The 26,007-nt window shown below is 46.3% G+C and overlaps 1 protein-coding gene across 1 annotated transcript in view; it reads left to right on the forward strand.

Annotated features, from left to right (window-relative positions):
• LOC129820178 (electrogenic aspartate/glutamate antiporter SLC25A13, mitochondrial) overlaps window positions 1-26,007 on the forward strand; it is a 77,907-nt gene that overhangs the window by 15,170 nt on the left and 36,730 nt on the right. Inside the window, exons 4-11 of the mRNA XM_055877146.1 lie at window positions 1,243-1,358; window positions 3,623-3,762; window positions 9,440-9,586; window positions 12,440-12,578; window positions 16,128-16,221; window positions 17,575-17,659; window positions 20,388-20,472; window positions 22,956-23,114. Of these exons, the coding sequence (XP_055733121.1) occupies window positions 1,243-1,358; window positions 3,623-3,762; window positions 9,440-9,586; window positions 12,440-12,578; window positions 16,128-16,221; window positions 17,575-17,659; window positions 20,388-20,472; window positions 22,956-23,114 (965 nt within the window). The remainder of the gene's footprint in view (window positions 1-1,242; window positions 1,359-3,622; window positions 3,763-9,439; window positions 9,587-12,439; window positions 12,579-16,127; window positions 16,222-17,574; window positions 17,660-20,387; window positions 20,473-22,955; window positions 23,115-26,007) is intronic.

The following is a 26,007-nucleotide window of genomic DNA, read 5'->3' on the forward strand; positions in this document are numbered from 1 at the left end:
TGCGTAATTATAGTATCCATTTGTGAAATTCATAATGGACTTGAGGCAACTTTGAACCGAGCATGAATTAAGACTAGATTGCGCCGTGGTCCCCAGGGCTCCCATGGATCAGTTGGTGTATTCTCCCTTTGTTATAGATGATGTGGGCATATTAGAGAGAAGTGTAGTACAATGGTATTAATGACACATACATTCTGTAGCCTACACATCAAGAGAGAGAGAAAGAGAGAGCGAGAGAAAGGGAAGAGAGAAAGAGAGAGAGAGAAAGAGAGCGAGAGAGAGAAAGAAAGTGAGAGAAAGAGAGCGAGAGAGAGAGAGAGAGAAAGAGAGTGAGAGAGAGAAAGAGAGAGAGTGATAGAAAGAGCGAGAGAGAGATCGAGAGAGTGAAAAGATTGAGAAAGAGAAAGGGAGAGCGAGAGAGAGAAAGGGAGAGAGAAAGAGAAAGAAAAAGAGAGAGACAAAGAGAGAGAGAGCAATAGAGAATTTACCCTTCCTAATACATTGTTGGGCTTGTGCACAAATGTATATTTCTGTGCTGAAATATAGGCAATACAGTAAAAGTGAAAGGATATCCGTTCAAAACTCCCTTTGTACTTGTACACCTGTTTATAATGGCAGGGGAAATATAAAACGTCATATTTAATGACATTAAAGTTGCCCGTCAACATTATAGTAGCCAACTCAGACTGGCACACTATACTGACATGAAGAACAGAGTTCTTTCAAAACCTTTTTTAATGTTTTTATTTTCCTACAGTCATACTCATTGGATTTAGGACATTTCACTCAGCTGAGAAGTGGCCTACTTGAATTAAGATTGACATATATTGATCTGTCGATTGGTTTTGTTTCACAGTAAAGCCCAGTGTTATACATTGAAACTTGTATAGTTCTCCTTTTAATGAGTACACTACACGTGCTGTAAAATGTGTCAAGTATGAACAAGTACAAACTACTACGTTTGTATCCGTCCTCTGCTTTTTCATTGTGGAACAGGACATTATCTGTAGACCTTTAGAGGATATCCTAACATTCACCTGTCTGTCTGTCTGTCTGTCTGTCTGTCTGTCTGTCTGTCTGTCTGTCTGTCTGTCTGTCTCTCTCTCTCTCTCTATATATATATCTCTCTCTCTCTATCTCTCTCTCTCTCTCTCTCTCTCTCTCTCTCTCTATATATATATATATATCACTCTCTATATATATATCTCTCTCTCTATATCTATCTATCTATCTCTCCATCAGGTTGATCTCCTTCCAGGAATTTGTGGCCTTTGAGTCGGTCCTCTGTGCTCCAGATGCGCTCTACGTGGTTGCCTTCCTGCTGTTCGACAAGACGGGCAAAGGAGCAGCCACCTACGGTACGTAACGTTCCCTCTGATTTGATGGACAGCTCTATTTCCAACCCCCAGGTTTGATTTGTGACCACTGAAGTACAAAACAATGTGGACACTTATAGCTAGGATATTCATATTGAAGTGAAGGAGGAATTCTTAAAGCTGTTCTCAAGTACATAAGCTATTTTATTTACTGAAAGTACATTTCATTGTACATTTTTCAATTTTGTTATTTTGGAAGAGGTAAAAAGACATCACTTTTACTCAACCCCAAAAATGACCTAAAAAATAATATTGTCACATATAACCATCAGAATCAATGACAGTAACCTTAGCCCCTATGAAGGTGACAGTGTAAGCACCCCTATGGAGATGACAGGATGACAGATATTGGTTTTGGAGGGGTGGAGGGGGAGAAGACATCTGTCGGAGAGAAGGGGAGTGTGTTTGTGATTGGGACCATTACCTAGAAGGCTCCAAGCCCAGAGGTGAGAAGAGGAGACATTTGTACGTGATTCACATTTCCCTAATTGATTTAAACAACCTTAATTTTGCCTTCTGTAGGTGTGCCAAATTAGCACATTAGGACTGATTTGAAATGCGGCGCACATATCTTGGGCACAAACAGAGAGAAAGTAAATTCCGTTCTAATTGTTGGTAGTCGGCAGGGAGTAAGATCATTGTGGTTGATTATGTATGCACATATGTAAATGTTCATATTTAAAAGGAGCAATTAGACTATTTATCAGTGACGTAGAGTATCTGGTTTGGTAATTAAAAGCTCTGTTGTTTTTCTGCCTTCTGAAAGGTTAATGAATATAGCCTACGCTACCGTGGATACGCTAGGAGATGCAACAAGAAGTGGAAAATTACATGAAAAACAATACGCTGCTGTTTATCGCTCACGTTCAGCTACCATTTCATCGAAAGCAAATAACTTGTGATTGAGATTATGGTCTTGTCAAAGTCGCTTTATTGTGATCCATTACATGATTTTATCTCTTTCTTAAATTTTTCATTAGATGAAATGGTCTTCTCCATATCAACCAAAATAACAAGTCACTCCTTTATAACGTAGTGAAAGCATGAATTGCTGTGGCTTAGCTGCATTAAAGACAGTTTGTTTTTCCACCTCATAAATGGGTTTTTGCTGTAAATTTTTATTACATTTTTGTACGTTGTTTTCTTGTTTGTTAATAACCTGTGTAATTCCTATTAAGTGATCGCGGAAAAACAGATATTTTTACATGAAGGGATGAATGCACTGTTAATTTTAAGTGTTTTATAAAAAGTAAATCCATCATTTCGTGGAATATACTTAATTAAACTGAGACATGCAACACACATTAAAACGGGATTGTACTTCAGCCAAAGAGACCAAAAAAGAGAAGAATAAAAGGTTGCCTGAGTGTTGACAGGTCCATAAAGGCTGATAATATAAACGGTAGGTCTGGAATAGGGAATGGCACTGCAGTGTTACACTGCCCAGTAAATGCAGCATTTTTATTGCCTCATTAAAGTGTAAAACCTGCTGGAGCTGTCTTGTTCCGAAAGGTATGGCCTGATCTGGCTGGGGGAAAAATCTCACTCCCATTTCTCTGGTCTGCATCCCAAATGACATAACTATTCCCTAAATCGTGCACTACTATCGATCAAAAGTATTTATGGAATAGGGTGCAATTTGGTACGGATCCCCTCTCATTTCTCTTTAAGTTATTCATTCACTGATACATGCAATAAGGTATGAAACACGTTTTTTGTTTAGTGGTGTAATAAAAAATAGGCTTCTTTCTGATGTGTTGTTTTGGTTACTCTGATGAGGCTGTAATCATTTGGGCTGGTGTTCAATGTCTCCCACCTACATTACCTCTACTGAATCTTACAGAATTAGAAAAGCGTATAATCACATAGCTTTGCATATTTTAAAGCTACGGTAGCCCTACAGTACTGGCTAATGGTTCCATCAGATGTCAATCATCATCGTTGTTTAGACCTATGGTTTTAGGGACCTGTAACTTTCGGAATTATCAACACATACTTTTCTAATATGAAATCTATAAAAAAGAAACTGCTCAATGATGATAATTTCCATGATTTGATAGAAAATAATAGCACATTTCTTCCTGACATAATACACAACATTGTCTCCCATGTCTGCAAGTAACCGAGTCTTGTGAAGCAATGCTACTGCTAACCAGCCATCTACAATAGTCTGTTTGTCAACAGGGTCAGAATAAAAAGGGGACTGATTTCAATAAAGGTGCTCGTCTTGTCTGGTCTCTCCTCAGAGGACGTAAAGCAGGTCTTCAGCCAGACCACCAACCATCAGCACATCCCCTTTAACTGGGATTCTGAGTTCATGCGGCTGCACTTTGGCATGGAAAGGACCAAGCACCTCAGCTATGGAGAGTTCACCCAGTTCCTCCTGGTGGGTTGATATTTTCTATATCACCTTGCACTCACATAGTGACTGTCTCTCTCGCTCTCTCTCTCTCTCTCTCTCTCTCTCTCTCTCTCTCTCTCTCTCTCTCTCTCTCTCTCTCTCTCTTTCTCTCTCTCCTGTCTGAGTAAATGTCTTGCTCTTTTTTGTCCATATCAATGTGTCTTTCTGTCAGTTAGTTTGTCCTTTACCTCCTCTCTCCCTTTGTGTCTGACTCTGTCTATCTATCGAGTTCTTTTCATTTTGCCTTCAGACCCTGTATACCCATTAATGAAACCCCATCAGTCTGTGTTAGATCTTTACTCTTACCTGCTTGTCTGTATTCACACTGTGTGTGATGCCCATGGTGTGTGTGTGTGTCTGTATTCACACTGTGTGTGATGACCATGGTGTGTGTGTGTCTGTATTCACACTGTGTGTGATGACCATGGTGTGTGTGTGTCTGTATTCAGACTGTGTGATGACCATGGTGTGTGTGTGTCTATATTCAGACTGTGTGTTAAAAGCTGTGGTGTGTGCCTGTATTCAGTGTACTAGTTGATGCCCTTCCAGCCTTGGCCTGACACACACATACTTGGGTTCCTCTACTTGGTCCTGTTTCCCCAACACAGCTCATCATATTGTCTTGATTCTACTTGGTCCTGTTTCCCCAACACAGCTCATCATATTGTCTTGATTCTACTTGGTCCTGTTTCCCCAACACAGCTCATCATATTGTCTTGATTCTACTTGGTCCTGTTTCCCCAACACAGCTCATCATATTGTCTTGATTCTACTTGGTCCTGTTTCCCCAACACAGCTCATCATATTGTCCTGATTGTACTTGGTCCTGTTTCCCCAACACAGCTCATCATATTGTCTTGATTCTACTTGGTCCTGTTTCCCCAACACAGCTCATCATATTGTCTTGAATCTACTTGGTCCTGTTTCCCCAACACAGCTCGCCATATTGTCCTGATTGTACTTGGTCCTGTTTCCCCAACACAGCTCATCATATTGTCTTGATTCTACTTGGTCCTGTTTCCCCAACACAGCTCGCCATATTGTCCTGATTAGGCATGAATGAAACACTGAGGTTATACTTTAGACCACGCTGGCATTTGTTTTCCATTACAGTTAAGTGACGTAACCACCAATATAAACCCACTCCACCTATACACCCTTCTATCGAAAACAGGTAGACCTGTTCTCTTCCATAAAGAATAGTATCAGCCGTGCTGTTGCTGCCGCATTCCTTTTGTATTTGTGGTGTGCTAGCCATTTTCCAATATGATGTCTAGACGTGAAATCAGGGGAGAGGGAGACTGGAGGAGAGGGAGAGTGGGGGAGAGGGAGAGTGGGGGAGAGGACCTTGCCAAGTTTGCATCTACACTCACTATATCTGAATGAGCTTTCTATGTTACACTTAACTTGGACCAGATGGGTTACACTGTGAAGAACACACTGATATTGTGTGTGCGTGCGTGCGTGTGTGTGTGCGTGCGTGTGTGCGTGCGTGCGTGCGTGCATGTGTGTGTTGCAGCCAGTTACATTAGGGAAATATTTTGCATTCAGGGCTTTCACAGTTCGACTCCAGTGGTTTCCAATACTTCATACCAGGAGTACAGCAGTAATGCTCATAGCTCAACTATGAAATACACATTTCCTATTTCACTCACTTCATTTAGTCAGTTTGCCCCAATTTCATAGCTATTGATTCATGTCATAATAACTGAGTCAGAAAAGTCATTTTTTCTGTGGTTCTTATTTAATTCAGGGGCTGTGATTTAAGTGTTTTCCCAGTAGAAGAGGAGAAAATGGTTGTTATAAATCCACTTAGACCTGAGTGAAGACCTTTACTGTTATTTTAAGTTATTCAGTTATTTTAATTAACTACTATTTGAAAATACTATAATTTCTATTCCCCCTTGTAATGTGAATGATAATACAGATTTAAGCTGTGTATCTCACAGTTAAGCGCAGTAAATTTGTAATAATACATATTTTTATTATACAACAAATATACTGTTTATTATGTACAGTTTATTAGGTACACCTATCTAGTAGTGGTTCGAACCCCCCTTTGCCTCCAGAACAGCTTGATTTCTTCGGGCATGGAAACGTTGCTCAATTGGTATCAAAGGACCTAACATGTGCCAGGAAAACATTCCCCACACTCAGTCAACTTACCTGGTTAAATAAGGGTTAATTAAAAATTACACCACCGCCACCAGTATGTACTGTTGACACCTGGCAGGATTACGCCAAATCCTGATTCAACAGGAACTGGGATGCATCGGACCAGGAGATCACGTGCCCATTGGGGCCGCTTCTCTGTAATCCCTAGACACTGTTGTGTGTGAAAAGCCCAGAAGGCCGTCCGTTTCTGAGATACTGGAACCGGCGCGCCTGGCACCAGCGATCATACCACTGCACCACGCTCAAAGTTGCTTAGGTCACTCGTTTTGCCCATTTTAACATTCAAGCGAACAGTAACTGAATGCCTCGATGCCTGTCTGCCTGCTTTATAGAGTAAGCCACGGCCACGTGACTCATTGTCTGTAGGAGCAAACCATTTTCGTGAATGGGGTGAGGTACCTAATAAACTGTGTACTGTATATACTGAGGTTTATTTTCAGTGGTTTCCTCAATGGGGTTACTCATCCTTATACATTGTGTTTACTTGCATAATCATCCATAATGATGACGAGCCAGATGCACACAAAATGGGATTATCCCGGGAAAAACGTTTGCTCTGCAAATTTCTCGCCAATTACTGTCTCGATGGATGCCAGAGATTCTCCAAAATTACATGATTTGCATTTCAAATGGCACCCTATTCCCTATATAGTGCAGTACTTTTGTCCAGGGCCCATAGGGTACTGGTCAAAAGTAGTGAACTATGTAGGGTATAGAGTGCGATTTGGGAAGCAACCATTATTTTTTCCCCCACTAGCAGGGTTTTTTCAGGATCAGAAAGGAGTTTAGGTGGTGGACTTGGCAGGGGCAATGGGCACAGTCGGCCAGTCAGCTCGGCTGAATTTTAGAGGCCCCCATCTTGGCTGTGTAGAGAAAATTGTACTTTTTTAAGCTTAGAGAAATTATTGCTGTTTTGAAGCTAATTTCCTGCAATTCTACACATTTTTACATGGAGGTGAGAGAAAATGTTTCTTTTTTATCTGGGGTTTTATCTGGGGTTGTGTTTTCAATGGTAATTTCAATGCTTGATATTCACCAATTTAGCTGGGAAAAGAACAGAATCCCAGACTGTAGCTTTAAGGGTCAGTAATGACTTTAATCTGGTGTGTGTTGATCGGAACCACTGGGAACAGTTAGAGGGAATCTGTACAGTATTTCTCCTGCAGGTATTCCATTGTTTAAAGACCTTAAACAGCAGGAAAGACGCCAAGGCCTCGTATTGAAGCCCAAAACAGAAGTGGCTCGTCAAATGTTTTTTATTCCGTCCAGTCCAGGGACAATTAAAGTGTAAATGCTGTGGCGGTCTGTGTATTGGTCGTCAGAGGCTAAACTCTCCTCCTGAAATGAAAACCATGTCTCTAAAACACTCACAGTTACAATAAAACTGTAAACTGACTAGATTCTGGGCCGCAATTGTTCTGTTGTTCCATGTGGTTGTGGCAGTCCAGGCAGCTCCTAACTCTGCTCAGTGTTGTCCAGCCTATATAGCTCAGGGATATTTTTCCCTTTACACACATGCTTTTATTTTCTCTTTTTGTCTTCCTTTCTCTCTTGTTTTGACTATACCGCTCGTGACTCTCAGTTCTTTTTTAATTCGCTGTTTTATCTGTGGTAGTTTCTTTCCACCCTCACATGTTTATTGGTTTGGACCTATTCATCGCAAGGTTCAAAAACCAACTGAAAAGAGTCTTGGAAATGTCCCATTCCCAAATGATTTGTTTATTTGCGATATGTTCCTTTGTATGGTTTCCATTTTGGACCTCCTCAGTACATTTACTATAACCTCCCCTAATGATGACTCTCCTAACTGATCGTTATATGGCAGTAGGTCGCTGACGAGCTCCTATGCAGAATCATAAGTGTTTGTTCCTGACACCCTGCTCTCACAGAAACCTGGTTTGCAGATCACACCTCTTTTGGGAGAAATGTCTCTACTTATTCTCCCCTTTGTATTCAGCTTTATGTAGGTGTCAATCTCCTGAAACTGTTTTCTGGAGTTATTGAGCGTAGCCTGGGGCCTGTTATGTTATCAAAAATGTTAGTCACTCAGACTTAGACACAGGAGTTCTTATGACAAGGAATGGTAGGGAGGAAGTAGAGTTTTTATAGTCAAAATCCATATAAAAATAATATTCAATAACATCTCTAATTTACTCAAAGTCAGTAAGTAGCCTATTGGTATTCAAGTTTTACAGTTGTTTGAATTGTTGTATTTTCAGTATGAGCCCAGAGGAAGCGGTATTGTTTACAGGGTGTCTCACCAGACGTGTGGTCACAGGTACAGTAGTGATAATGGCTTTTAATTTCAAAGCCCCACTGGAGTCTTCCCATGAGCCTGTCTGTTGTCTCTACGGTCCACAGAGGAGGAAGCTGCTGTGCCGTGTGTGTATGAGCAGTTAGGTGATTAGCCAGTCTGCATGTGTATCCCCTGGAGTGTCTTAATGGGGGATTTGGACTGGTGAGAGAAACACAAGCGACGCCCCACTGCAGCAACGTGAGGAGAAGGAGAGGACAGAGGATAGGAGAGAGGAGAAGGAGAGGACAGAGGAGGAGGAGAGGAGAGGGGAGGAGGAGAGAGCAAATTACTGCAGCTCCGCCAAATGCTGGTTCCCTGTAACTGAGAGGGAAAATGGCGTCAGGGGGCTCATCAACGGCAATCCTGCTTCTCCGAGAAGTGTGTGTGTGTGTGTGTGTAGGTGTGTGTTTGTAGGTACACCCTCATCTGAAGTCATTAAAATGTTATAAGAGGACAACATTTTGCACAACATGTCTAAATCATGTCACAGAAATATGTTACCGGGTTTAACCGAACAGGACGATGTCTCTGTTTGTGTCCGTGTGTTTGTTGCTCTATGTCTCTGAACATAGGAATGTCTGTATGATTTAAAAGGTATCTATGTGATTTAAAGGCTATCTATGTGATTTCAAGGGTATCTTAGAAAAAAGGTGCCATCTAGAACCTAAAAGGGTTCTTCATCTGTCCCCATAGGAAAAAGGTGCCATCTAGAAGCTAAAAGGGTTCTTCATCTGTCCCCATAGGAAAAAGGTGCCATCTAGAACCTAAAAGGGTTCTTCATCTGTCCCCATAGGAGAACCCTTTGAAGAAACCTTGTTGGTTCAAAGTAAAGTAGAACCCTTTTGGTTCCAAGTAAAATCGTTTTGGGCTCCATGTAGAACCATTTCCAAAGAAGGTTCTACATGGAACCCAAAATGGTTCTATCTGGAACTGAAAAGGGTTTTACTTGGAACCAAGGGTTCAAGGGTTAGGGTTACAATTATGTTAATAGTTAGGGTTAGGATTAACATGAGGTTTTTGGGTTAGGGTAAGGGTAAGAGTACGGGTTAGGGTTTAGGGAAAATAGGATTTTGAATGGGACTGAATTGTGTGTCCCCACAAGGTTAGCTGTATAAGACTGTGCGTGTGTGCGTGTGTATCTGTCTACTTGTGTTGTTAATCTGTGTGTGTGTTCCTCTGTCTCCTCCCCAGGAGATGCAGCTGGAACATGCGCGGCAGGCCTTTGTTCAGAGGGACAAGGCCCACAGCGGCTCCATCTCCGCCCTGGACTTCAGGGACATCATGGTCACCATCCGGCCCCACATGCTCACACCCTTTGTGGAGGAGAGCCTGGTGGCGGTGGGTCTGGCTCTCTGGTTCTCCTCCCTCTCTCCCTCTATCCCTCATCCTTCTCGCTCTCTTCCTCTATAATTCTCCCTTTCCTTCCCCTAACGTGTCATTAAAGCCTTTTACTGCAGTGGGCTAAATCAGGGTCACACAGTCTTTCTCCGTAGTCTTAAACAAATCTACTTGAAACAAAAGTATCCACCTCACACACATGGTTATGGGCTTAAAAAAGAAGACACCTGTACCATGTCAGATATAGAGTTGAAATGTATTCCAGTCTGCATCCCAATATGACACGTTATAAACGTCACAGAAGACTGAACTATAACAAAACTGTTTGACATAGAAACACTGGATTTTCAACATAAAAAAAAAGAAAAGTTTATTAATGATGTAATTATGAAAAATATGAACAACATTCCAGTCATGAGGCCACTAGGTCATTTGACTGCAGGAAAGGGCTCCCTCAAACCTCTCTGGCATCAAACCATGCGGTTAAATGTCTCTCCCTTCACACGCGCGCACCACGCACACACACACAGCTGTTTTGCTGTCCTCTCTTTTTCTCTCTGTGTGTGATAGAAAAAATGAACACAAGTATGGTATGTTTGTGTGAGTGAGTATGTACAGTATGTCTCATGTCACATGTTTGTTTGTGTCTCTGTCTGTTTTCCTCTTGTGTGTGTGTGTGTGTGTGTCTTTAGAATATGTGTGTGTCTTTAGAATGTGTGTGTGTCTCCCTCCACGTCTAGCCCATTATATAAACACCTTGTGAACTCTGTCATTTCTCCCACATTGTTTACCTCATAAACCAGCCATCTCAGGGTCCATGTTAGTAAACACACACTCACTGCCATTACAGCAGACACATTTAAGACAAGGCTGTGTGTGGAACCAAGCCTACACACATTTACACACACTCTCCCTCTAATCTCTCTCACACTGAAAAATGATAAATAGAATGCTCAGTTTTCCCAAATATTTTATTTTCTCTCCCGTTGTGTCCCTGTACATGGCAAGGGTGTAGAGTTCGTGGCCAGGGCACAGTAATATGATGTTTCAGTGAACAGCAGAGGCTGCTTGGTTTTTGGATGTTGGATAAATTTATATTTTTGTCAGGAGAGGAGAAGCTTCAATCCCTTCTGCAGATGGCTTCTCTCCCTCACTGCTAGCTGTGTTGGGCACACTGCTGTGTCTGTAAAGCAAACAGCGCCATCTAGTGAAACGGATGGTTTCCAGTGTTTTTTCCCCACCCCCACAATCTAGAACAGTACAAGATGAATATCCGCAATATTTCACCCATGCTACTTTATGTACTTTAAACACACTTAAATGGAGAGACATAATTCCTGTGACTGTGAAAGAGTTGTGTTGGGAGGACAGTGTGCAGTGAAAGAGTTGTGTTGGGAGGACAGTGTGCAGTGAGAGAGTTGTGTTGGGAGCACAGTGTGCAGTGAAAGAGTTGTGTTGGGAGGACAGTGTGCAGTGAAAGAGTTGTGTTGGGAGGACAGTGTGCAGTGAGAGAGTTGTGTTGGGAGGACAGTGTGCAGTGAGAGAGTTGTGTTGGGAGGACAGTGTGCAGTGAAAGAGTTGTGTTGGGAGGACAGTGTGCAGTGAAAGAGTTGTGTTGGGAGGACAGTGTGCAGTGAAAGAGTTGTGTTGGGAGGACAGTGTGCAGTGAGAGAGTTGTGTTGGGAGGACAGTGTGCAGTGAGAGAGTTGTTTTGGGAGGACAGTGTGCAGTGAAAGAGTTGTGTTGGGAGGACAGTGTGCAGTGAGAGAGTTGTGTTGGGAGGACAGTGTGCAGTGAAAGAGTTGTGTTGGGAGGACAGTGTGCAGTGAGAGAGTTGTGTTGGGAGGACAGTGTGCAGTGAGAGAGTTGTGTTGGGAGGACAGTGTGCAGTTCATACACTTTGAGTCTCTATTTTAAGCGTTAACTCTATTAACTATTTTCTCTCCATTCCTCCATCCCACCATCCCTCCATCCCACCATCCCTCCATCCCTCCATCCCTCCATCCCACCATCCCTCCATCCCACCATCCCTCCATCCCACCATCCCACCATTCCACCATCCCTCCATCCCACCATCCCTCCATCCCACCATTCCTCCATCCCACCATCCCTCCATCCCTCCATCTCACCATCCTACCATCCCTCCATCTCACCATCCTACCATCCCTCCATCCCTCCATTCCCACCATCCAACCATCCCTCCATCCCACCATTCCTCCATCCCACCATTCCTCCATCCCACCATCCCACCATTCCTCCATCCCACCATTCCTCCATCCCACCATTCCTCCATCCCACCATCCCACCATTCCTCCATCCCACCATACCTCCATTCCCACCATCCCTCCATCTCACCATCCCACCATTCCTCCATCCCTCCATCCCTCCATTCCCACCATCCAACCATCCCTCCATCCCACCATTCCTCCATCCCACCATACCTCCATCCCACCATTCCTCCATACCTCCATCCCACCACCCCTCCATCCCACCATCCCTTCATCCCTCCATCCCACCATCCCTCCATACCTCCATCCCACCATTCCTCCATACCTCCATCCCACCACCCCTCCATCCCACCATCCCTTCATCCCTCCATCCCACCATCCCTCCATCCCACCATCCCTCCATCCCACCATCCCTGCATACCTCCATCCCACCATACCTCCATCCCACCATCCCTCCATCCCACCATTGAATGGGAATGTCACTTTGTGTGTTTCGGTGACTCTCTCCTCTCCCCTCCCCTCCTCTCTCTCTCTCTCTCTCTCTCTCTCTCTCTCTCTCTCTCTCTCTCTCTCTCTCTCTCTCTCTCTCTCTCTCTCTCTCTCTCTCTCTCTTTCTCTCTCCCAGGTGGCCGGGGGCAGTACATCTCACCAGGTCAGTTTCTCCTACTTTAACGGCTTCAACTCTCTCCTCAACAACATGGATCTCATTAGGAAGATCTACACCACACTGGCTGGGAGCAGTAGAGTCCTGGAAGTCACTAAAGGTTGGTAGGCACACATACGCACACACACGTGCATGAATGCACACACACACACACACACACACCTCTCTGAACACACACATGTATACACACACACACACACACACACACACACACACACACACACACACACACACACACACACACACGCACACGCACACGCACACGCACACACACACACCTCTCTGAACACACACATGTATACACACACACGCAAACACACACATACTGTGGTTGTGTGTTGTTGTTTTTCTTTTGTTTGTTTTCTTCTTTCCACTCCCTACCCCCACCTCCTCCTCCTCCTCCTTGTCTACATTTGATTGGCCCTGCTGGATGAGTCCCAACAGACACATGGGCTGTTTACCCAGAATGCTTAGCAGCAGTGGCGGGCATCTCACTGGGCCTGTCTGTGACACATCCTCCTTGGCTCTGGCTAGGAGTTGCCCCTGAGGCACAGATCTAGGATCAGCTAATCCTGCCCAAATTCTACCTTAAACCATTAAAGGGTGAATGGCCAGTACAGTAGGACCAAACTAACAGTTGTTTCACACATCACAAATAGCAGAGAGGAAAGGATAAACATACACAATGTGTAATGATTTGACATGATATGACAGTTGACATGTATTAAGTCAGAATTATTGCAATATTTAGCACAACAGTCCCCCTCAACATCAACCCCCCACCCCCTCAGAGGCCAGTTGTTGAATTGTACCAATGTCTCTGTAGGCTAGGTTCTCTCTCTCTCTCTCTCTCTCTCTCTCTCTCTCTCTTTTCTCTCTCTCTCTCTCTCTTCTCTCTCTCTCTCTCTCTCTCTCTCTCTCTCTCTCTCTCTCTCTCTCTCTCTCTCTCTCTCTCTCTCAGACTGAGCAGGGCTGAGTAGGTCAGTCAACCACATGGCTCTGGGGTTCTGGGTATGTGAGTGTGATGCTATCGGGCCTTATCGGGGGTGTGGGCCTGGGCCTGAGTTCCCTTGGCTGTTCCCACCATGGCGTGGCCGTGGCTGGGCTGTGGTGGCCCCTAGCCAGCCACAGTCATTAGGCCCTACTGGGACCTGATCTGTGCGTGCAGAGCTCCACGTCTCCTTCTCTCTCTCTCTCTCTCTCTCTCTCTCTCTCTCTCTCTCTCTCTCTCTTTCTATTTTTCTCTCTCTCTCTCTCTCTCTCTCTCTCTCTCTCTCTCTCTCTCTCTCTGTCTCTGTCTCTGTCTCTGTCTCTGTCTCTGTCTCTCTCTGTCTCTGTCTCTCTCTCCCTGACCCCCACCATCCAGCCTGATTGGTTCCGTATGTATGGTGGTTTGGGACGTCATCGCTGTGGTTACCTAGGGCAGGGCTGATTACAACATTACCTTCAATGAAATGAATGCAACTCATTCTGTGGTCTGCTACATAGAGTATATATGACAGAGACAGGTGATTGTTTTGTATAGATGTAGATGAATGTTAGTCTTCTCTGTGTATGCAGACCGGGGATTTGGGACTAGCACTTAGGCCTGTGTAGATTTAATAGCAACAGGTGATTATAGTGTATACCATTTGGTGATGTTGTATAGACGGACAGTCATGTAATGTCTGTATAGACGGACAGTCATGTAATGTCTGTGTATATACAGACAGTCATGTAATGTCTGTGTATAGATGGACAGTCATGTAATGTCTGTGTATAGACGGACAGTCATGTAATGTCTGTGTATAGATGGACAGTCATGTAATGTCTGTGTATAGACGGACAGTCATGTAATGTCTGTATAGACGGACAGTCATGTAATGTCTGTGTATAAATGGACAGTCATGTAATGTCTGTGTATAGATGGACAGTCATGTAATGTCTGTGTATTGACGGACAGTCATGTAACGTCTTTGTATAGACGGACAGTCATGTAATGTGTGTGTATATACAGACAGTCATGTAATGTCTGTGTATAGATGGACAGTCATGTAATGTCTGTGNAAATGAATGCAACTCATTCTGTGGTCTGCTACATAGAGTATATATGACAGAGACAGGTGATTGTTTTGTATAGATGTAGATGAATGTTAGTCTTCTCTGTGTATGCAGACCGGGGATTTGGGACTAGCACTTAGGCCTGTGTAGATTTAATAGCAACAGGTGATTATAGTGTATACCATTTGGTGATGTTGTATAGACGGACAGTCATGTAATGTCTGTATAGACGGACAGTCATGTAATGTCTGTGTATATACAGACAGTCATGTAATGTCTGTGTATAGATGGACAGTCATGTAATGTCTGTGTATAGACGGACAGTCATGTAATGTCTGTGTATAGATGGACAGTCATGTAATGTCTGTGTATAGACGGACAGTCATGTAATGTCTGTATAGACGGACAGTCATGTAATGTCTGTGTATAAATGGACAGTCATGTAATGTCTGTGTATAGATGGACAGTCATGTAATGTCTGTGTATTGACGGACAGTCATGTAACGTCTTTGTATAGACGGACAGTCATGTAATGTGTGTGTATATACAGACAGTCATGTAATGTCTGTGTATAGATGGACAGTCATGTAATGTCTGTGTATAGACGGACAGTCATGTAATGTCTGTGTATAGATGGACAGTCATGTAATGTCTGTGTATAGACGGACAGTCATGTAATGTCTGTGTATAGACGGACAGTCATGTAATGTCTGTGTAAAGACGGACAGTCAGCTGATCTTTGTGTGTAGATAGTTTAGACAGGGTTATCTGTGTGTGTGATCTGTGATTCCCCTGACAGACAGTGTGTTGTGTCAGAGCCTGGGGGTAAACTGAGCTAGCTGATCTCTGTGGGACAACACAGCAAGAACACTTGCTGCTCTTTGAATAAGCTCGTCACTCAATACCAGATACCAGAGCTATAGAAATCACACTGTAAGCCAGCCCTGAGTTGAGTCCCAAATGGAACCCTATTCCCTTTAAAGTGTACTACTTTTGTAGTGCACAAAAATTGGATGTTGGGAAAGATAGGTTTTCACCTGAGATCACCTGTATAAATCCCAGATAAATAAAGTGGGAGTATCCATCACACATAATGCAAAGCAAGACTCAGATATAGTAGAAATAAAACTATTCTTCTCCATTCCTCTCCATTCCTCTCCTCTCTTCTCCATTCCTCTCCATTCCTCTCCTCTCTTCTCCATTCCTCTCCTCTCTTCTCCATTCCTCTCCTCTCTTCTCCATTCCTCTCATTGCCTCTCCTCTCATTGCCTCTCTCCTCTCCACTCTCTCTCCTCTCATTGCCTCTCTCCTCTCCTTGCCTCTCCTCTCTTCTCCATTCCTCTCCTCTCCACTCTCTCTCCTCTCCTTGCCTCTCCTCTCTTCTCCATTCCTCTCCTCTCCACTCTCTTTCCTCTCCTTGCCTCTCCTCTCTTCTCCATTCCTCTCCATTCCTCTCCTCTCCACTCTCTCTCCTCTCCTTGCCTCTCCTCTCTTCTCCATTCCTCTCCATTCCTCTCCTCTCCACTCTCTCTCCTCTCATTGCCTCTCTCCTCTCCTTGCCTCTCCTCTCTTCTCCATTCCTCTCCATTCCTCTCCTCTCCTGTAACAGAGGAGTTCATCATTGCGGCCCAGAGGTTTGGTCAGGTGACTCCAATGGAACTGGACATCCTGTTCCAACTGGCCGACCTCTCTGAGTCCCGGGGGTGAGTCACGCACGCACGCACGCACGCACGCACGCACGCACGCACGCACGCACGCACGCACGCACGCACGCACACACACACACACACACACACACACACACACACACACACACACACACACACACACACACACACACACACACACACACACACACACACACACACACACACAAAAAAGGCCTCAAAATAAAGAGCCCTATTCGGTTTAAATAGCTTCATTACAGTTACGTTCAAGATACATCATTATGGAGAACAGATCATACATCATCAGCCCTCTCAGCCTTATTTTGAATTCAATGAATTCCAGCAATATTTAATGAAGCTCCATCTTAGAGAAACATTTTCCCAGAGTCATTGATATACAGCATATTGTAGTCCATGCCTCTCACTGTATTTCCACATTAGCATGTATTATTGTAGTTAATGCTAGTTTTCAGTTCATTGTATCTCAATAGCCTGTCCTTTAATCCATGTGGTTGTCATTGGATCACTGGGGCTCGTCATACCTCTGGGACCCAGTCGTTCCTCGTACAAAACGTCTGCTTTCACTGCAGCATGGTCAAAAGAGCCAGACATGACTGCTGCTCTGCTATGATGCCAGGATAAGAATCCCCTTTCTCTCAACTAAGCCTCCAAAACTCAGCATTTATCGAAAGAAGGGGAGACACACACACACACACACACACACACACACACACACACACACACACACACACACACACACACACACACACACACACACACACACACACACACACACACACACACACACACACACACACACACACACACACACACACACACACACAAGGAAAGGGGAATCCACACAGCATACAGCACCCCAGTGGTACTTCTAATTGTACACGGCTCACGTTCCCATGCATCTTGCTCCACAGGGCCGACCTGTGACGTAGAGAACCGGTAATTTCTGCCCTCTCCGAGCACCTGATGATTATTTCTGGGCAACGGGATACTTTAATAGTCTCCCCGGCCTCTGATTGGAGATGCAGGAGATAATTGCTCCCAATAATCGGAGGGGATTGAGCTGCTCCCAAATCTGGGAACGCCACAGATATGTTATGTGGAGGCCGAGTTGGAGAGGCCCGGGAATCACAGACAAATGTTTTTGTTTTGAGGGAGAGAGAACAGAGGGAGAGAGAGGTAGCCGTTCATTGATATTGTTGAATATCAGATATCGTTGAAAATCGTACCAGGGTCAGAAGGGAAAAGTCAGAAACACTGAAATGGTATAAACGTTTCGAAGTGTTTCTTGAAATAATAGTTTAAAGCAATTCAACTTTTGCCCCTCTCCTCTCCTCCTCTCTTCCCCTCTCCTCTCCTCCTCTCTTCCAGCCGTGTTGGTCTGGTGGACATTGACAGGATAGCTCCACTGGAGGAGGGGGCCCTCCCATACAACCTGGCCGAGGTCCAGAGACAGGTAATATAGAAAGAGAGAGAAAGAAAGCACGCAGGACAGAAGACTTGTTGATGCTTTTAGCTTTCTTTTCAGACTCAGAGATATAGTCTGGGATTCAAGGCTTTTAATATGCGCATTGTCGGCTGTTTAGTGACCTACGCTACAGCGCGCTTTGGATTGAATCCCGGCCATAGTTATTTTCTAACTGTAGTATAGAAACATCTCCAACATCGTCCTGGTAATGGTCACAGCTTTTAAGTTCACTGATGATGTTGTTGGGTATTTCGGAGATGACTTAGTAACACACACTCGGATAGATATATCCAACATGAAACATGAACCACTGAAGACAAAATCATCTTACTACAGTATCCCAAAATACCAGTCCAAATTCCAGCCCACTCGCTCTATTTGTGTCAGACTTTCAAATGAAAGCCATTGAACAAACTGCTAAGGAAAACACAACTTCTCTCCAGAGAAATACCATTAGACATCAGAAACCTCTCTGTGACATTATATCTTTATCAATTCAACTTTTAAAACCATGTTAATTCAAGACCAACTGCAGCCATCCAAATCAGTTATCTCAAATGTATTGAGGGGGGAAATGAAAAATGAGTGAAGAGTGTTTGAAACAAAACAGCTGACGAAAAAAGATTGAAAGAAAGTTGGATGGATGGATGTTTCTTTTTTTCCCTCCTGTTAGAAGTTCTGCTGGTCTGCAGAGTGAGACAGCGCGGTGTTGCGGGGTGAGTTCCTCCTCCTCCTCCTCTGACTGCAACCAGGCTAGGCTCCAGGCCGGGCCGGAGCAGGGGCCCAGGGTAGAGACGCCAGTCCCACCACAATGAGCCACTTTGGGCTGTGTGGTCTGGCCTCCACGGGCTGCAGGCCAGCTCTCCCTCTGAACCTCCAACCCTCCTCCTCTGGCTCTGACTCAGAGAGAGAAGAGGAAGGAGGGGGGTCCTCTGGGGGCAGACAGAGTGGGGTTAGGGGCTCAGATAATTCCTGACAGGTGGACCTGTTCCAGAGTGGGGCCCCCCTCTTTACTTCCCTTCCCCAGGGACGATGGCTGAGCGCTGGGCACGGCAGGCCAGGGCACAGGTGCCTCCGGCTGGGTATGTGGAGCAGAATGCTTGGATGATGTTGCTATCAGTAACAATCAGCTGATTTTGTGCCCTGATGTGTGCCAATGGCATGGGCAAGGGGTGGCATCCAATCGAACCAGGGCTCCTGATTCTGGTTTTGTTCTACGAGAAATGCTTCTGTGACTGATTGGAGTTTTTCAAACGAATCCAAAAGTCTCACTAATTCAAGAGAATTTTAACATTCAAACTGGTGGGAATCGATGCTAGAGGGCAATTAATTTAATCACAGAATAGAGACATAAATGTGAATATATAGCCTATAGTGATGATAAAAACGGAATGGTATATCTGGTGGCGTCACATGAGATGACTTGGTACAGTATGGGATGGTGTCTAATCATGTCAGAGTAGACACCAGTGTTTTATTCAGCAGTAAACTCAACGTGACCCTTAAAATCATTCAACTCTTCTGAATGCTTGATGAAATATAGGCAATAAAATTATTCTGATGATGCATGTAAACTGTCTGATCTGAATTTATGTAGGACTGAATGTAAATGAGATTTATAATAGTTAACTTCTCTTGTTACTCTGTGAGAATGAAGATGGGATTAATGGCTCAACTACAGCATGGGAATCAATGGCAGTGCTGACGTCTGATTGAAACATGGGATCTTTTGGTTTGTCTTATCTCTCTCTCTCTCTCTCTCTCTCTCTCTCTCTCTCTCTCTCTCTCTCTCTCTCTCTCTCTCTCTCTCTCTCTCTCTCTCTCTCTCTCTTCTCCCTCTCTCATCTCTCCCTCTCTCTCTCTCTCTCTTCTCTCTCTCTCTCTTCTCTCTCTCTCTCTCTCTCCCTCTCTCCCTCTCTCTCTCTTCTCCCCCTCTCTCTCTCTCTCTCTCCCTCTCTCTCTCTCTCTCTTCTCCCTCTATCTCTCTCTCAATTCCAATTCAAGGGGCTTTTTTGGCATGGGAAACATGTGTTAACATTGCCAAAGCAAGTGAGGTAGATAATATACAAAAGTGAAATAAACAATAAAAATTAACAGTAAACATTACACATACAGAAGTTTCAAAACAATAAAGACATTACAAATGTCATTATGTATATATACAGTGTTGTAACAATGTAGGCAAATAGTTAAAGTGCAAAAGAATACAAGAATACAAATAAATATGGGTTGTATTTACAATGGTGTTTGTTCTCCACTGGTTGCCCTTTTCTTGTGGCAACAGGTCACAAATCTTGCTGCTGTGGTGGCACACTGTGGTATTTCACCCAGTGGATATGTGAGTTGATCAAAATTGGATTTGTTTTCAAATGATTTGTGGGTCTGTGGAATCTGAGGGAAATATGTGTCTCTAATATGGTCAAACACTTGGCAGGAGGTTAGGAAGTGCAGCTCAGTTTCTACCTAATTTTGTGGGCAGTGTGCACATAGCCTGTCTTCTCTTGAGAGCCAGGTCTGCCTACGGTAGCCTTTCTCAATAGCAAGGCTATGCTCACTGAGTCTGTACATAGTCAAAGCTTTCCTTATGTTTGGGTCAGTCACAGTGGTCAGGTATTCTGTTTAGGGCCACATTTTTGTTAATTCTTATCTCTCTCACCATCTCTTCTCCCCCCTCTCTCTCCCCCTCCCCTCTCTCTCTGTCTTGTCTCTCTTCCAGCTGTCCGGTGGTGACCCGTCCCGATCTGTTCTCATCCAGGTAGCAGAGTCCGCCTACAGGTTTGGCCTCGGCTCCATCGCTGGCGGTAATTCACGTCTGTGTCTTAAATGCCATCCTAATTCTTATGTAGTGCACTGCTTTTGACCGGATCCCTTAAAGTAGTGCACTACATAGGGAAAAATGTGCCATTTGGGACAGGTCCCACGGATCATTGTGTCACCACTACCTCCTCATCTGCCCCATGACCCTCCACCCCATCACCCTCCACCCCCCCATCACCCTCCACCCCCCTGGCCCCTCCACCCCCCCATCACCCTCCACCCCCCCATCACCCTCCACCCCCCTGGCCCCTCCACCCCCCCTGGCCCCTGGCCCCTCCACCCCCCCATCACCCTCCACCCCCCTGGCCCCTCCATCCCCCCATCACCCTCCACCCCCCTGGCGCCTCCACCCCCCCATCACCCTCCACCCCCCTGGCCCCTCCACCCCCGAGGCCCCTCCACCCCCCATCACCCTCCACCCCCCTGGCCCCTCCACACCCCATCACCCTCCACCCCCGAGGCCCCTCCACCCCCCATCACCCTCCACCCCCCTGGCCCCTCCACCCCCCATCACCCTCCACCCCCGAGGCCCCTTCACCCCCATCATCCTCCAACCCCATCACCCTCCACCCCCCTATCACCCTCCACCCCCCTGGCTCCTCCACCCCCCATCACCCTCCACCCCCTTGGCCCCTCCACCCCACCCATCACCCTCTACCCCACCCATCACCCTCCACCCCCCTGGCCCCTCCACCCCACCCATCACCCTCCACCCCCCTGGCCCGTCCACCCCCCATCACCTTCCACCCCCGAGGCCCCTCCACCCCACCCATCACCCTCCACCCCCCTGGCCCGTCCACCCCCCATCACCCTCCACCCCCGAGGCCCCTCAACCCCCCATCACCCCCTGGCCCCTCCACCCCACCCATCACCCTCCACCCCCGAGGCCCCTCCACCCCACCCATCACCCTCCACCCCACCCATCACCCTCCACCCCCGAGGCCCCTCCACCCCCCATCACCCTCCACCCTCATAAGAAAAGGAGAAAAACAAAGGGCTTCCTATTGCGTTCTGCAGGGGCGATTTCTCCACCACTTAAAGAGGACAGGGGCTCTTTGCGCCATGGGAACCTCCCTGTGTTTGGACTCTTTTGTACCTGATCAGAGAGAGAGGGCTTTTGGGGGAGGGGTGCGGTCATGTCCCTCTCCTCCCTTCCCTCCTTCCCCCATCTTTGAGGAGATGTCACCCCTCCTCCCCCTCTACAGAAGACAGGTTAATAAGGAGGTAGCACCCTCCCTGACTGTCCCCTCTCTAATTAAACCTGTTGGTCGAGTTGGATCCCCTTCTATGTGTCCAGTCGCAGAGCCATCAGATAACACATGACTGACGAGCCTGGAAACTCCAGACAACTGCGCCTCCATTTTGGATCGTTTGATGTCTTCCACCATCACCACACACCCTCCTTATCTTCCTCTTTTGTCTCACTCTACTCATCCTCACCTGTCCCAGGTTGCTGTCAACGGTGTGACAGCACTGTACTTGTTTTCGAAACGCCAATGTGATGTTGCCCACATTGCGTGAATGTTATCTGAATGTCTTTATAACGTCTTCATGACACCTTTGTAATGCCTTTACAACACTTCATGGTAACTTAGTAACTTATAATAATGTATTTGTGCCATCACATGTACTTTATACACCACCGTTCAAAAGTTTGGGGTCACTTAGAAATGTCCTTGTTTTTGAAAGAAAAGCTCCTTTTTGGTCCATTAAAATAACATAAATTTGATCAGAAATACAGTTTAGACATTGTTAATGTTGTAAATGACTATTGTAGCAGAAAATGGCAGATTTTTTATGGAATATCTACATAGGTGTACAGAGGCCCATTATCAGCAACCATCACTCCTGTGTTCCAATGGTATGTTGTGTTAGTTAATCCAAGTTTATCATTTTAAAAGGCTTGATCATTAGAAAACCCTTTTGCAATTATGTTAGCACAGCTGAAAACTGTTGTTCTGATTAAAGAAGTAATAAAACTGGCCTTCTTTAGACTAGTTGAGTATCTGGAGCATCAGCATTTGTGGGTTCGATTACAGGCTCAAAGTGGCCATGGCCACATAATTGCAAAAGGGTTTTTTAGTGATCAATTATCCTTTTAAAATGAAAAACTTGGATTAGCTAACACAATGTGCCATTGGAACACAGGAGTGATGGTTGCTGATAATGGGCCTCTGTACATCTATGTAGATATTCCATTAAAAATCTGCAGTTTCCAGCTACAATTGTCATTTACAACATTAACAAGGTCTACACTGTATTTCTGATATATTTGATGTTATTTTAATGGACAAAACAATGTGCTTTTCTTTCAAAAACAAGGACATTTCTAAGTGACCCCAAACTTTTGAACGGTGGTGTAGATCTTGGTGAAGAGCAACATACCGCAATAACAACCTAACGACGTCTTTCTAGCATCTTTCCTCTCCTCTAACGCCTTAATAAAGTGTATGTCGTGTTTTTCCAGCTGTGGGAGCCACAGCAGTGTACCCCATAGACCTAGTGAAGACCAGGATGCAGAACCAGAGGACCACAGGCTCCCTGGTGGAAGAGCTCATGTACAAGAACAGCTTGGACTGCTTCAAGAAGGTGCTGCGCTACGAAGGCTTCTTCGGCCTCTATAGAGGTCAGTACCAGACGGGATGTGTCCCAAATGGCACTCTATTCCCTATATAGTACACTGCTTTTAGCCAGAGTAGTGCACTATTTAGGATGTAGTGATAGGCTAATGATCATCACTACAGCTCTGGGTAGAGGTAGGCACAGATTTAGGATCAGCTTACCCTCATCTTAACCTAACCATATGAATTAAAACACAAATCTGACCTGAGATCAGCTTCAACTTCATCTCACTCCATCACAACAACAGATGGGGTTTAGAGGTGTGGTAGAAGAGAGGGGGAAGAGGAGAGGAGGGCGGGTCTGAGTTCACCTTCCCTCTGACCTGGCTTCTTTGATGTGATTAAAGGTAGTCTCGGGAGTTTCAGGGGGACAATGCACGTTGTACGTAAAGGCCACATACCAGCAGAGCTCTGTCACAATGGTGGTGTGTGACTGCCCCAGCCAGACTTCAACTGGCATTAATATAATAAGTACCTGCACTCAGGGAGCGGGGGGATGGAGGGACAGGGAGAGGGGGGGTTTAGGAAGAGGAAGTGGGGGGATGGAGGGATAGGGAGAGGGGGGGTTAGGAAGAGGGAGCGGGGGGATGGAGGGACAGGGAGAGGGGGGGTTTAGGAAGAGGAAGTGGGGGGATGGAGGGACAGGGAGAGGGGGGGGTTAGGAAGAGGGAGCGGGGTTAGGAAGGAGAGAGAGCGGGAGGTAAGATGGAGAGGGAGCGGAAGGTAGGAGGGATAGGGAGTGGAGGAGAGAGCGGGAGGTAAGAGGGAGGGAGGGTAGTAGGGAGGGAGAAAGGAGGGAGAAAGAGCGGGGGGGTAGGAAGGAGGATGGAGGGAGGGGAAGTCAGGAGGGAGGTGGTAGGAGGGAGTGGGAGGTGGGAAGGGAGGAGGGAGTGGGGGGTAGGAGGTAGAGGGAAGGGAGGAGGGAGCGGGAGGTAGGTAGGAGAGGTTGAGGGAGCGGGAGTCAGGAGGGAGAGGGTGGGGGGTGGTATGAGGGAGCGGGAGTCAGGAGGGAGGAGGGAGAGGGAGGGAGATGGAGCGGGAGTCAGGGGGGAGCGGGAGGGAGGAGAGAGCGGGAGTCAGGAGGGAGATGGAGCGGGAGTCAGGAGGGAGATGGAGCGGGAGTCAGGAGGGAGAGGGAGGGAGGAGGGAGATGGAGCGGGAGTCAGGAGGGAGATGGAGCGGGAGGGAGATGGAGCGGGAGTCAGGAGGGAGAGGGAGGGAGGGAGAGAGAGGGAGGAGGGAGATGGAGCGGGAGTCAGGAGGGAGATGGAGCGGGAGTCAGGAGGGAGAGGGAGGGAGGAGGGAGATGGAGCGGGAGTCAGGAGGGAGAGAGAGGGAGGGAGGAGGGAGATGGAGCGGGAGTCAGGAGGGAGAGAGAGGGAGGGAGGAGGGAGATGGAGCGGAAGTCAGGAGGGAGATGGAGCAGGAGTCAGGAGGGAGAGGGAGGGAGGAGGGAGATGGAGCGGGAGTCAGGAGGGAGAGGGAGCGGGAGTCAGGAGGGAGAGGGAGCGGGAGGGAGGAGGGAGATGGAGCGGGAGTCAGGAGGGAGAGGGAGTCAGGAGGGAGAGGGAGGAGGAGGGAGATGGAGCGGGAGTCAGGAGGGAGAGGGAGGAGGAGGGAGATGGAGCGGGAGTCAGGAGGGAGAGGGAGGGAGGAGGGAGATGGAGCGGGAGTCAGGAGGGAGAGGGAGGGAGGAGGGAGATGGAGCGGGAGTCAGGAGGGAGATGGAGTGGGAGTCAGGAGGGAGAGGGAGGGAGATGGAGCGGGAGTCAGGAGGGAGAGGGAGCGGGAGTCAGGAGGGAGAGGGAGCGGGAGGGAGGAGGGAGCGGGAGTCAGGAGGGAGAGGGAGGGAGATGGAGCGGGAGTCAGGAGGGAGAGGGAGTGAAGTGGTAGGAGGGAGCGGGTGGGAGGAGGGAGATAGAGGGAGTGGGAAGAGGAGGGAGCGGGAGGTGGAGGGAGGGGATAGGTGGGAGAGGGAGCGGATGGGAAGAGGGAGAGGGTGGGTTGGGAGGAGGGGGGGTAGTAAGGTTCTTGAACAACACACTATATCATATGATTTGAAAAGGGGGGGTGACTTTTGGAATTCTCTGAATTATGATTGACAGGTGAGTTCTCCCCTGAGGGTTCTAAGAGGAAGTGAGAATCCTTAGTGTCTGTCAGAGGACACCAAGCCTTTAGAGAGGTCTCTGACATTACAGACACACGGTCAGACAGACCTGGCTCCAAGGTAGTGGTACACTGGCAGATACCAGCTCTCTGTTCTCCACTTCTAGATGTGAGCAAACATCAAATGATACAGTTGTATTTGAATGGCCATCCAGTCACCAGGTCACATGGTACAGTTCCACTACAAAACAAACTTAAACAAGGAAGACAATTTGAAAGACTCCAGAAGCAAACACATTTGCTTTTTATTAGTTTCTTGAATCTCATATATTGTTATTCGCAATTCCCCCATTAACATGTATCTACTGTGTAGTAAAGCTGGTTATGTTATATCAGCCACTGAGGTGAGGGTCATAAGCCAACTCAGGGGAAGTTTCTGTTTTAATGTAATGAAGCTGAGCTTTTTCCTTCGCCTCCCCTGTTTCCCATTACTGAATGAGGTGAGCATTAGAATGGTGAGACAGCCAGACCAGAACCAGAACACTGCAAACACTAGGATGATGTCATCATCTCGAGACGGGAACCCTTACGTAAACAACGCAGCAGCATGAGAAAGCAGTAAGCGTCTCTAACTACAACTGTGAGCTGTTATGGGCCATTTAATAATAATATAACTGGTGTGTGGTTCTCAGCCTGAGCCCTGCCACAAACACAACTAACGCTCCTGTTTCTGTTTGGGAGTTCCAGCCCAGCTGAAGCCATGCTAATCATTATGTTTGTGCTCCTGTGTCT

The sequence above is a fragment of the Salvelinus fontinalis genome, chromosome 22 (assembly GCF_029448725.1).
Source record: "Salvelinus fontinalis isolate EN_2023a chromosome 22, ASM2944872v1, whole genome shotgun sequence".
Lineage (NCBI taxonomy): Eukaryota > Metazoa > Chordata > Actinopteri > Salmoniformes > Salmonidae > Salvelinus > Salvelinus fontinalis.